Source organism: Notolepis coatsorum, assembly GCF_963971535.1.
Source record: "Notolepis coatsorum genome assembly, chromosome: 2".
NCBI lineage: Eukaryota > Metazoa > Chordata > Actinopteri > Aulopiformes > Paralepididae > Notolepis > Notolepis coatsorum.
In genome coordinates, this window is record NC_140166.1 from 30248974 (window position 1) to 30263580 (window position 14607).

General features: G+C 41.3%; 1 protein-coding gene across 1 annotated transcript in view; it reads right to left on the reverse strand.

Annotated features, from left to right (window-relative positions):
- tesca (tescalcin a) overlaps nt 1-13111 on the reverse strand; it is a 36144-nt gene extending 23033 nt beyond the window's left edge. The window contains exons 1-2 of the mRNA XM_084308747.1: nt 12892-13111; nt 8035-8104 (exon numbers count right to left, since the gene is read on the reverse strand). Coding sequence (XP_084164873.1) covers nt 8035-8104; nt 12892-12952 — 131 coding nt within the window. The 5' untranslated portion in view covers nt 12953-13111. The remainder of the gene's footprint in view (nt 1-8034; nt 8105-12891) is intronic.
- Nucleotides 13112-14607: the final 1496 nt, after the last annotated feature.

Consider the following 14607-nt stretch of genomic DNA (forward strand, 5'->3'; position numbering starts at 1 on the left):
GCCCAAGGCCAGTGATGACTGGCTGTGAGTGTATGTGTTAAAATACATGCGTGCCAACATGTGTTTTGTTGTGCCATATGCGACGCACTCTGTATCCGAGATACCACGAATACCCACAGTATGTATATACTGTACCCACAGCCAATATGACTCTGCAAGGCATATTTAATGTTTAGGAGACACAGTAGTCTATTTGCCAACACAATGAACCCGGAAATGTTGGAACCACCAAACTTTTATGATAGATATGGATAGTATGGGTCACCAGCACTTAGAAACTGCCGGATGCTAAGTTGCACATGTTGGGCAACTTTTTTTATTTGCATAATTAACCACATTTGCATAATCACCTAAATGGACACATCTCGGAAACTACTTGATCAATTTCAACAATGTTGGAGTGGTTTTGGGGGTTATTCAGGATGCTGAATCCATTTATGATCGGAATTGCAATATTTACTGGAATTTACCAAATTTCAAGAGAAATTCGCCTGAATAATATTATGGGGAAACGTACTCCTTGCTTACAAGTCTTCGTTATCATAGACTCAGGTCTACTGTAAGCTTTAAGTCCCACATTAACAAGGTGACAAAAACATAATTCTATCACTTTAGAAACAAAGCTAAAGTACAACCATTTATAAATCAAAAGGATGCTGAAAAACGGATCCATGCCTTTATTCCAAGCCGACTGAAGAAAATCCTTCAGCTTATTCAACTCGTAGCTAGGCTATTACACTGGCTTCCGGTAACATTTAGAATAGATTTGAAGGTCCTCCTCTTTATGTACAAAGCCCTAAATGGAACCAGACCAAGCTATATTGGCAATTTTCTTGTCAACTACATGCCCCCAAGAACACTACGATCATCTACTTCTATCATCTTGTATTTTTATTTTCTGCATTGCATTTATTCTGTCTATTTTATGCTCATTTGATGTATTCTAGTGTATTTTCTGCTGTGAAGCACTTTGGGCTGCAATGGAATTTATACAAATAACGTTTATTATTATTATTGCCATCCTTAGAGTTATTTGCTACCTCTATCTAGCAGGGCTCAAATTATTTGAAATGGTTTTGTTATCCCTCCTGTTATCCTCAAATTGACTTTACACTCTTTATCCTTGGGGACATTTTGACCCCAGCAGTTTAAACCTCCAGAAAATGATCATAATCAAAAGTGTTACCCAAATGTATGTTTCGGGTGCTTCATGTTACTTTGTTGATTACCTAAATAACCATTTAAATAAAACATTAGCCTTACTCCCCCCCACCCACCCAATTATACATACATAATATATATTATGTTGTTCAAGTGGGGAGTGGGCCCATGATAACTTTCCGTTTTTGGAAAGTCACGTGTCTGCTTGTGGTTGAGAGACAACAGGAGCATCTGCACTAAGGGTCTCATTCTCATCAGAGGAGGACGCCTCATAATCAGGGTCTCAGACACATTCTCTCCTATGTCACTTTCACCGTCAAATATCTGTGACAAAACTTCACTGGCAGAAAACTTTTTCTTCAAGGTAATTTTCAAATTAGAGTTTAGGTCCTGTTTGCTCCTCCCCTATGTTGCGTAAAGTTTAGGTAGTCAAAAATCACAAATAACAATAAAAATACAGTCCGGGATATACATTCTAAAAAACAAAGAACAATTTACCGCCTAATAGAGGCCTTGCACAGAGTGTTTAGAATGCCCATTTCTCCTTGTTAGGGACCAAGCAGTGAGACAATGAGGAAACAGGAGTTGTAGATGAAAACTGGGTTTTTATTTACCCACAAGGTGCAAAACCATTGCAAACCAAGAATTTGATAACTAGGCCTATAGATGGTTTCTCGTCCACGTCAGCAAGGAGGCCAAAAGGAACGTAATAATCCTGTCAGAACAATGGGGCACTGTATACTATAGAGGATACTAGGACATGACCTCGAGAACATTTGAACCTGTTTGGGGAGAGATTTCACACAGACACAACCAGGAATGAGGAAGATAGTGGTTTACCATTGTATCTTTGTTCCTGGATTGTAGCCAGCTCTTCATAACAACTCATCAACAATAGTCTTCCGGGATTGTGAAATCGGGGAGGAGATAGCGGGGGGAGCAAATGAATGAATGTGGATGAGAGCCGTGATGTAAGTGATTACAGCTACGGCTGTGGGGGTGCTGGAGACATGATCGAATAGACTTGTATGCGCCTGAATCTCCTGAACACGGCGCGACCCATTCCTAATCGATCAGAACTAAATCGGCCGAGAAAAAGCCCATTTTTAAGCACCTATTCCCCATGCACATACGCAGATTGCCCACGGATTGTGACGCCATGCACACCCGCCCTGGACTGTTCCATCAGAGGGGGGAGCTTCGGTGGTAGTCTGAGTGGCTACAGACCACTGCACTTAAATATAAACAGTCTACCTGGAGTCTCAATGAGGTAATTGTAGATGTCGCCATAAGACGCGTCTGGCCATTTAGTGGGATCATTGTTTCATTATCCTGTTCGGCTGAAAGGACACTGGCCACCGAAGCTCACCCCTCTGATGGAACAGTCCAGGGCGGGTGTGCGTGGCATCACAATCCGTGGGCAATCTGCACATGTGCATGGGGAATAGGTGCTTAAAAATGGGCTTTTTCTCTGCCGATTAGGAATGCACCCACTTACATCACGGCTCTCATCCACATTCATTCATTTGCTCCCCCCGCAATCTCCTCCCTGATTTCAATGTAACGCGGAAGTGTAGTGGTCTATTAGGCGCTCTACAAATTAAAGTTATTATTATTATTATCATTCTGTTTACAATTGAACATTCCATGAAAATTATCTATAAATTCTGCATCTTCTGAAACATTTATAAACAGAAAATTCATAAAAAATGGCACCAAAATTTGGTAAATTCCAGTAAATATTGCAATTTTGAAACTTTTTTCTTCTCTTAAGTATCACAACTGGATTCAGTATCCCGAATAACCCCCAAAACAACTCCAACATTGTTGAAATTGATCAAGTAGTTTCTGAGATTTGGCCATTTAGGCGATTATGCAAACGTGTGCTAATTATGCAAATAAAAAAAGTTGCCCAACATTTATAACTTAGCATCCGGCAGTTTCTGAGTGCTGGGGATCCGTACTATCCATATCCATCATAAAACTTTGGTGGTTCCGAAATTTCCGGGTTCACAATGGGGCTCTATGGGATGGCTAGACTACAGGCTAAAGCCAGGCCTTGAAATCCACCAGTGTTTAACCCTTTCACTACCACACTACAAGAAGGTTAACCTTTCACTACCACACTTCAGGTGGTTAACCGTCTGTAGTGTGGTAGTGAAAGGGTTAACCGTCTGTAGTGTGGTAGTGAAAGGGTTAACCGTCTGTAGTGTGCTCAATTCAAATGTCCTCAGAGTATACTGGGTGCCGACCCAAGAATCACAAAAGATATTTTTTTAAATGGAGTCGTCAGCACTCAAATAAGAATGTAATATTTTTAATGAATGAATTAATTCATTTAGTTTTTCCCATATGTGGGTTTTGTTATGTGGGCAAGACAAATGGGAATGGACCTGTCTCAAACCCTGCCCCTTTTCTTGATCCTCCAATCACAACTGTCGCTTACCTCGGACAAACCAAGTTTGTCCGAGGTAAGCGACAGTTGTGATTGGAGGATCAAGAAAAGAGGGCAGGGTTTGAGACAGGTCCATTGAGAATTAGGATTTCCGAGCATGAGAGTGGCATCAGAAATAAAGAAGAGACGTCTCCTGTAGCCAGACACTTTAATTCTGCTGGCCTATTCATTGGATACACCACACCTACAGACAGTAACGTGGGAGATGCCTATTGGAAACATCACTGCCTGGTATGGAAACAGCACGGCACAGGACAAGAAGGCCCTACAGAGAGTGGTGCGCTCAGCCGAGCGTACCACGGGTATTGCACTACCACCCCTGCACTACCACCCCTTCTATACAACAAGAGGTGCAAATCCAGAGCCTGCAGAATAATGAAAGACCCTCACCACCCCAACAACAGCCTGTTCATGCTGCTGAGGTCAGGCAGACGCCTGCGAACACCAGCTACTAGGACAGAGAGACTTCGGCTCAGCTTCTTCCCCCAGGCCATCAGAGCCTTGAACACTGAACTCTCCACACACAAGCACACATGAGCACACACACGACACACACACTGTACACGCTCACACACTAGCAGCCACTTTAACATGAGCAAGCACACACTCATGCTGCACACGCCCACACTTACGGCCACTAAGGAAAGGTCACTTTAAAAATAGTATAGTATAACCTGAGATTGTATAAATTAGCATGTACAGAAAGACCCAGTGCCTCATCCGTAGCTAACAGTGTATTGCACTACCAAAGGACCTAGCATGTCCTCCATGCTCTGTAAATAACGTATGTACACATACCGATATGCCCTACTCTGTTACTTGTTTATTGCACAATGTTACTTGTTTATTGCACAATGTTGTTCTATTGGATTCTATTATATGTTATTAATACTGTATTGCACATCGTTGCGGGCAAGACCACCCGCATTTCATTGTATACTTGTATGCCGTGACAAATAAAACTCTTGACTTGACACTTACAGACAGTAACCTGAGAGAGGCCTATTGGATACACCACCTACAGACAGTAACCTGAGAGAGGCCTATTGGATACACCACCTACAGACAGTAACCTGAGAGAGGCCTATTGGATACACCACCTACAGACAGTAACCTGAGAGAGGCCTATTGGATACACCACCTACAGACAGTAACCTGAGAGAGGCCTATTGGATACACCACCTACAGACAGTAACCTGAGAGAGGCCTATTGGATACACCACCTACAGACAGTAACCTGAGAGAGGCCTATTGGATACACCACTTACAGACAGTAACCTGAGAGGTGCCTATTGGATACACCACCTACAGACAGTAACCTGAGAGAGGCCTATTGGATACACCACCTACAGACAGTAACCTGAGAGAGGCCTATTGGATACACCACCTACAGACAGTAACCTGAGAGAGGCCTATTGGATACACCACCTACAGACAGTAACCTGAGAGAGGCCTATTGGATACACCACCTACAGACAGTAACCTGAGAGAGGCCTATTGGATACACCACCTACAGACAGTAACCTGAGAGAGGCCTATTGGATACACCACCTACAGACAGTAACCTGAGAGAGGCCTATTGGATACACCACCTACAGACAGTAACCTGAGAGAGGCCTATTGGATACACCACCTACAGACAGTAACTTGAGAGAGGCCTATTGGATACACCACCTACAGACAGTAACCTGAGAGAGGCCTATTGGATACACCACCTACAGACAGTAACCTGAGAGAGGCCTATTGGATACACCACCTACAGACAGTAACCTGAGAGAGGCCTATGGATACACCACCTACAGACAGTAACCTGAGAGAGGCCTATTGGATACACCACTTACAGACAGTAACCTGAGAGAGGCCTATTGGATACACCACTTACAGACAGTAACCTGAGAGAGGCCTATTGGATACACCACCTACAGACAGTAACCTGAGAGAGGCCTATTGGATACACCACCTACAGACAGTAACCTGAGAGAGGCCTATTGGATACACCACCTACAGACAGTAACCTGAGAGAGGCCTATTGGATACACCACCTACAGACAGTAACCTGAGAGAGGCCTATTGGATACACCACCTACAGACAGTAACCTGAGAGAGGCCTATTGGATACACCACCTACAGACAGTAACCTGAGAGAGGCCTATTGGATACACCACCTACAGACAGTAACCTGAGAGAGGCCTATTGGATACACCACCTACAGACAGTAACCTGAGAGAGGCCTATTGGATACACCACCTACAGACAGTAACCTGAGAGAGGCCTATTGGATACACCACCTACAGACAGTAACTTGAGAGAGGCCTATTGGATACACCACCTACAGACAGTAACCTGAGAGAGGCCTATTGGATACACCACCTACAGACAGTAACCTGAGAGAGGCCTATTGGATACACCACCTACAGACAGTAACCTGAGAGAGGCCTATTGGATACACCACCTACAGACAGTAACCTGAGAGAGGCCTATTGGATACACCACCTACAGACAGTAACCTGAGAGAGGCCTATTGGATACACCACTTACAGACAGTAACCTGAGAGAGGCCTATTGGATACACCACCTACAGACAGTAACCTGAGAGAGGCCTATTGGATACACCACCTACAGACAGTAACCTGAGAGAGGCCTATTGGATACACCACCTACAGACAGTAACCTGAGAGAGGCCTATTGGATACACCACCTACAGACAGTAACCTGAGAGAGGCCTATTGGATACACCACCTACAGACAGTAACCTGAGAGAGGCCTATTGGATACACCACTTACAGACAGTAACCTGAGAGGTGCCTATTGGATACACCACCTACAGACAGTAACCTGAGAGAGGCCTATTGGATACACCACCTACAGACAGTAACCTGAGAGAGGCCTATTGGATACACCACCTACAGACAGTAACCTGAGAGAGGCCTATTGGATACACCACCTACAGACAGTAACCTGAGAGAGGCCTATTGGATACACCACCTACAGACAGTAACCTGAGAGAGGCCTATTGGATACACCACCTACAGACAGTAACCTGAGAGAGGCCTATTGGATACACCACCTACAGACAGTAACCTGAGAGAGGCCTATTGGATACACCACTTACAGACAGTAACCTGAGAGAGGCCTATTGGATACACCACCTACAGACAGTACCCTGGGAGATGCCTATTGGATACACCACCTACAGACAGTAACCTGAGAGAGGCCTATTGGATACACCACCTACAAACAGTAACCTGAGAGAGGCCTATTGGATACACCACTTACAGACAGTAACCTGAGAGAGGCCTATTGGATACACCACCTACAGACAGTAACCTGAGAGAGGCCTATTGGATACACCACCTACAGACAGTAACCTGAGAGAGGCCTATTGGATACACCACCTACAGACAGTAACCTGAGAGAGGCCTATTGGATACACCACCTACAGACAGTAACCTGAGAGAGGCCTATTGGATACACCACCTACAGACCGTTTTGATTAAGACCTGATTAAGTTTTGATTTTCCTATGTTGGCTTATGTTCTTTTTGTTTGTTTGTTTGTTTTATTTTTTTGTTTATTTTTTTTATATTTAGAAAACTTTAACTTTTTTGAATTTGTTTGTATAGGGGTAGGTTGCTCTATAAGCCTTCGGCTTCAAACCTATCCTTTTCGTTTGTTTATTTGTGAAAAATTTCGAAAAATTATTTGTTTATGTTTATTTATTTGTATGTGTAAACATTCTAAATAAAATAATTCATTCATTCATTCATTCATACCACCTACAGACAGTAACGTGGGGGCTTAATGAGGAATTACTGTTGTCTTGTGTTTATAAACACAGAGGGTTAGTATTGATGTATATGTCTGTATTTTCTATGAAGGTTATGCACGTGTGAATGTAACATGCATTTGTTGTCTGTTAGTATGCAAATTAATTGGTCACTTGTATGGTTGTTGCGTTCATAAGGTTTCACACACCCACAAATATCTCTATATTTATTTTGTGAGAGCTGACAATTCGACGTGTTGATATTTCTGGCGTAGGTACAGTGTATAGGTACAGTGTGGCGGTACAGTGTGGTTCTTTAAGAAAATAACGTGTTGTGATTATTGCATATAGTTAGTAATAGCAAGTATAGCATAAGGACATAGAAGTAAAACTGTATGGTAGGACCCAATGCCTTTAAGTCATAGCTCCACATTGTATTGCAATTATCTCAGGATTTATTAACATGTCTATTTTATGTCTACTTTATCATCTTCTACTTATTTTATTTACTATTGTATTCTTGCACAATCGAAGCGGGCATGGCCAACTGCATTTCACTGTATGCCCTGGTATGTATGTGATAAATAAACCTCTTGGATCTTGGAGGTACAGTGTGGAGGTACAGGTACAGTGTGGAGGACAGCCTACTGTACCTTATTGTCTCTTCATTGCCACTCAGTTGTTGGAATCTCTTGTGAAGGTTTTTGATCTGCTCTGTGGAAACTGCAAAATGACAAAAGTATACATCACCAAAATACACTCCACCCCCTGTCCTCGTGGATGCACTTTGTTTGTCTCCCTATTTCTCTTTGTGTCTTTCAGTTGTGTATTTTAACTCTGTGTCTTTCAGTTGTGTATTTGTCTTTATGTCTTTCAGTTGTGTATTTTAACTTTGTGTCTTTCAGTTGTGTATTTGTCTTTATGTCTTTCAGTTGTGTATTTTAACTTTGTGTCTTTCAGTTGTGTATTTTAACTTTGTGTCTTTCAGTTGTGTTTTACCTCAGTGGTTCTCAAAGTGGGGTCCTTGGGGGGATTCATTTGAATAATAATCTAGAGGTTAATACAGTGAAATAATGTATAAGGCCTAACAAAAATAATGGTTGGTTTCAGGTTGCCGACCGACCCTGCCGATTTAGGTGCGACCCAATATATTTTATGAGTTTAAAAAAAAAATTATATATTAAAAAAAAAAAATCATTTTTTTTTTTTTTTTTTTTTTTTTTTTTAGAATAAAGTTTCATAGAAATCGTAGTCAAACATTTAGTATTATGGATATTAAACATGCTGGCAGAGTACATGCATCCATGTTGTTGTGAACATTTTAACCCTTTCACTGCCACACGACAGCCGGTTAACCCTTTCACTGTGACAATACAGAAGGTTAGCCCTTTACTATCACACAACCGACGGCGATGCTCCATCATTAGCATCATTAGCTCCGCATCCGCGGAGCTAATGATGCTAATGATGGAGCATCGCCGTCGGTTGTGTGATAGTAAAGGGCTAACCTTCTGTCGTGTGGCAGTGAAAGGGTTAATTAAATAAAGAAATTCCCTATCCATAGTCGCCGTGGGAAAGAATAAAAAAAAATAAATAAAAAAAAAAATTCCCTACCTACCCACATGGCCAACCTGACAACCAACCTGAAACCAACTATTATTTTTGTTAGGCCCTACTCTACGTACAGACGGGGGTCCCTGGGACACTTCCTGGGGGTCCCTGGGACACACTTCCTGGGGGTCCCTGGGACACTTCCTGGGGGTCCCTGGGACACTTCCTGGGGGTCCCTGGGACACTTCCTGGGGGTCCCTGGGACACTTCCTGGGGGTCCCTGGGACACACTCTAAGGCCTAACAAAAATAATAGTTGGTTTCAGGTTGGTTGTCAGGTTGGCCATGTGGGTAGGTAGGGAATTTTTTTTTTTTTTTTTTATTTTATTCTTTCCCACGGCGACTATGGATAGGGAATTTCTTTATTTAATTAACCCTTTCACTGCCACACGACAGAAGGTTAGCCCTTTACTATCACACAACCGACGGCGATGCTCCATCATTAGCATCATTAGCTCCGCGGATGCGGAGCTAATGATGCTAATGATGGAGCATCGCCGTCGGTTGTGTGATAGTAAAGGGCTAACCTTCTGTATTGTCACAGTGAAAGGGTTAACCGGCGTGTAAAAGGGTGAAAGGGTTAAAATGTTCACAACAACATGGATGCATGTACTCTGCCAGCATGTTTAATATCCATAATACTAAATGTTTGACTAAGATTTCTATGAAACTTTATTCTAAAAAAAAAAAAAAAAAAAAAAAAAAAAAATGATTTTTTTTTTTTAATATATAATTTTTTTTTTAACTCATAAAATATATTGGGTCGCACCTAAATCGGCAGGGTCGGTCGGCAACCTGAAACCAACCATTATTTTTGTTAGGCCCAATGGTTTTAACTTGTACCTCGACATCATTGAGAACGAGGGCCTGGCTGCCCCTCAATGATTTCTCAAGATTAAACAAAGGTTGAATGCATGAAATAATGAAAAAAGAAATGCATTGCTGATACCAACCTAAGAGGAATACAATTATTAAATATGATACTTTAATTTTGGCTGAACAACAGTATAAACTTATAGCTTAGGTTTTGTGTTGTTGAACAGAAATATGGTCGTGGTGTTCTCCTCTAGACACATTTCAGACACATCATCTCTTTGCTCTGATGTCTGACATGGTAGGCATTAATTAGGGCGATTTGTTTAGTTTCAATTTCAATTCTGATGTCGGCTTGACCCACGATCATGAAAACAAGATCATCGAGATCAAATAATTATCGTGCTGCATGCCATGTTGCTCTCATTTTGTCTCGTGTTGTAAATGCAGCGCACCCTTCCTTCACAGCTTCATTGTGTGGGCTGGTGGGATTCGATTAGGTTATACATTAACTCATTGTGTGGGCTGGTGGGATTCGATTAGGTTATACATTAACTCATTGTGTGGGCTGGTGGGATTAGATTAGGTTATACATTAACTCATTGTGTGGGCTGGTGGGATTCGATTAGGTTATACATTAACTCATTGTGTGGGCTGGTGGGATTAGATTAGGTTATACATTAACTCATTGTGTGGGCTGGTGGGATTAGATTAGGTTATACATTAACTCATTGTGTGGGCTGGTGGGATTAGATTAGGTTATACATTAACTCATTGTGTGGGCTGGTGGGATTAGATTAGGTTATACATTAACTCATTGTGTGGGCTGGTGGGATTAGATTAGGTTATACATACAGCCCTCATGTCTCCATCCGATAGTCTAGACTATAAAATGGGGTTGGCATTTTGAAGTGTTTCAGAAAGCACTGGTGTTTATTTTGTGGTTTATCTTTTTTTATTGGAAGAATTTATGCAGATTTATACATTTCAGTTATCCAAATTATACAACTTCCATTTCCTTCCCCATTCCTATCCCCTAACCCCACCCCATCCCACCCAGTGAGGGCGACGACAAACATACATATAAAATAAAAAATAAAATAAAATTTAAACAATTAAACATAAATACAGATGTGACAGACAAAACTACGCAAAAAGAAATGAAGTAAAATTAAAAGAAAACAAGAAAAAATATAAATAGGAAAGACAGTAGTAATAATAATATATAATTATATAAGTAATACTCGCATTTTAGTAGCATAATTTCCAGATGGTAAAACAAATAAAATGGAAAGTAAATTTAACACCCTTAGCAGACCACCACAATGCCATCTCCCCAGCCATACGTGGGCTAGCAGTGTCAGGAAGGTAGATGGGGGAAGGAGGGGGGGTCATGGGGTCCAAAGTTTGGAAGGAGTCATATGGGTTTTTAAATGAAATAGGAAGGGCTGCCATGTTTTGTGGAAGGTATCTGTGTGTCTGCACTGGTGTTTATTTTGACCCCTCAGGCTACGCACTAGATGTTTGCAGTAGCAACACCTACAGCGTGGGGAGGCAGAACAGACTATGGGCTCTTTCTTGCTTAGACAAGTCCATAGAGTTGTGTGGTTGAAATATTCTGATATGCTATTTCTTCCATTCATCCAAGTCTGCTGCTCTTCACAATGTGCTTCTTCATGCTTGAAACGTGCTAAATAAATAATTGTATTTATTGATTGATTGATTGATTGATTGATTGATTGATTGATTGATTGATTGATTGATTGGTTGATTGATTGTATATTTTGTAGGCATGTGCAGATGAGTTTGTTCAAATTGGTATATTTAAATACACGTCTGTCTGGAGTAGCGTATATGCATTAGGCTACATGGAGCACCAGCAGCTGTGACGAAGGCATCATGGGAGAACAGAAAGATGAGCTTTGCATGTAAACAGTGTCACACCTGGGCCTTCGTGGGGCGGTGGTAGCCTACGGTGATGGGCATGCGACTGGGATTGAGGCTTTTTGCCTGTAGGGCAGTGTTTGTGACTGTGTGTATGTGTGGGTTGGTGGATAGTGATTGGGTGTGTGTATATTTGTGTATGAATATAAGTAGGATATATATTATATACCTAGTAGTTAAAGTAAGGGGAGAGACAAAGTATACCATTTGATTTGTCTGATGCATTTCTGGTTAAATAAAAAAGTATATATTAATAATAATAAAAAATAGAAACAAGTAAATCCATTCACCCTACCTCAAAGCCCTCTGGTGTGGGCTTGTTTGTGGAATGAAAGACTTAATCAGAAATGTGTAAAGTATAAAGGGGAGCAGGAACAAGGTCAGAGCCACACCTAGACGAAATGGGCTATAAACCAGTTAGAGTCAAAAGGTCATCCTCCATAATTGTGTCAAGGTTGATTCTGCCTGCAGTATAAACCAGGCTCCAGTCACGCTATAACGTTACTAATTAACATTTCGTTCTTACACTTAACTACTCGCCATTAGCATACAGTGCAACGTGTTTACATCAGGCCAAACTAAAATAGTCCTAATTGTTTGTGAGTGAAACTTTGGTTACTTCCCGCTGAACCTTCGAACTCTCCTGTGAGGGTGAATAAAAAGTGTATTTTACGAGTATATGACACAACAGATAAGAACACACATATCAGATAAGAAGCCAAAAAGCTTTCAAAGAAGAAAGCGCTCTTACCGCCACTTACCAAAACCAAGAAATGCACCTTATGATCTAATGTTAGTAGGCCTATGCCACAGCCAGGCTGCTTATAGTTAATAGCTTATTACACTGAGTCACATTAATGACAAGCATTAACGTTGCGAATTGGATACCCTGAGAGATAATGCAAAAAATCAATCATTGTCCGTTTGCAAAGAGCTGGACAACACCAGTTGATGTGTTGTTTGTGGCAAATTAATCCTTTGAAAAATGCATGTATTTCTGGCATTCTAATCGATTTAGCCATTTCAATATTTTCGTGACAATCAATCTAGAAGTTGTAGCCTATATAGTAATAAACGCCACCAGCGAAACAACTACAAATTATAAAAAATGTAATCTCTAGTCTAATTATATTGTCTACTTACATCCAGTTTTGTCTTCCAAGTCCTCGAACTCGTTCTCAGCGCGCGTCTGCTTAGCTCCCATTGTGGCGGTTATTCTAAGACCATGGAAATAGCAGCACAGGTGCGACAGCTTCACTCCGCAACTCCGTCTGGTTCACTGGAGTCGAGTGGTGGCAGCTCATAAGGAAGTCTGCAGCACTACTACAGTGGGAGAAGCAGGCACCGCAAGGTCCTAATCCTAAACACTTTAACGCTGATTAGACACATTGATAATCCTTCCATAAAAAAAAAATCACTTCTCGTCTACAAGGGCTATAGGCCTACTGGAAAAAAATATTAACGCAACACTTGTTTTTGCTCCAATTTTCACGAGTTGAAATCAGGCATGCGTTGTTCATGGGACGGGATGCGGCGGACGGGATAGCACGGTGTGCAAGCTCACTCGCTATTTGCATATCAATAGCGCCGGTCGTCAGGTGTGTTAAATACGTTCTCAGACACATTCACACCTAACTTGTTGTGAAGACGTGTTACATTCCATTCGTAGAGGCAATTAGGCACTGTCTTTAGTCTGTGCCCAAGCGAGGGGACATTAAATGCGCATTCGCGGGAGCGCGCGCACGCGCCGGGAGCGCGCGTGCACGTGGTGCGTGTCACCCCAGATGATTTCAATAACGCACCACTGGTTGAAATACAAGATCTAAGACTTTTTCTATGTACACAAAATGCCTATTTATTTCGGAATTTGTTCACAAACGTGATCTGTGTTAGTGAGCACTCCTCCTTTGCCGAGATAATCCATCCACCTGACAGGTGTGGCAAAGTGGCATGGCATACCAAGAAGATGCTGATTAGACAGCATGATTATTGCACATGTGTGCCTTAGGCTGGTCTCAAGAATTTGGCAGTACATCCAACCGGCCTCACAACACATTTGGAGACAGAGAAGTGCTCACAGATTTAAAGTTTGTGAACAAATTCTGAGAGAAATATGCCTCTTGTGTATAGAACAAGTATTTGATCTTTGATTTCAGGTTCAACTCGTCAGGTTCAAAAGTGTTGCGTTTATATTTTTGTTCAGTGTAATCGACAATAGTCGATTAGAAATGTTTAATAAAGATTGTGTATCATTGATTAGTTAGGTCTATGTTATGCTGCACCTCCATGGTTTGTTGTTGAAGCCATTGATGTTAACACTTAAGTTTGTTTTATGTTTTTCTTTATTATTATTATTATTATTATTATTATTATTATTATTATTATTATTATTATTATTATTATTATTATTATTATTATATTATTATTATTATTATTATTATTATTATTATTATTATTATTATTATTATTATTATTATTATTATTATTATTATTATTATTATTATTATCAGCCGCACGCAGGAGAGAGGAGCCGGGGTCTCTGTGGTGACAGCAGCAGCACCGTGCGGGACTCTCTCTCTCTCTCTCTCTCTCTCTCTCTCTCTCTCTCTCTCTCTCTCTCTCTCTCTCTCTCTCTCTCTCTCTCTCTCTCTCTCTCTCTCTCTCTCTCTCTCTCTCTCTCTCTCTCTCTCTCTCTCTCTCTCTCTCTCTCTCTCTCTCTCTCTCTCTCTCTCTCTCTCTCTCTCTCTCTCTCTCTCTCTCGCACTTAAATATAAACATTAGTCTACCTGGAGACTCAATGAGGTAATTGTAGATGTCGCCATAAGACGCTTCTGGCCATTTAGTGGGATCATTGTTTCA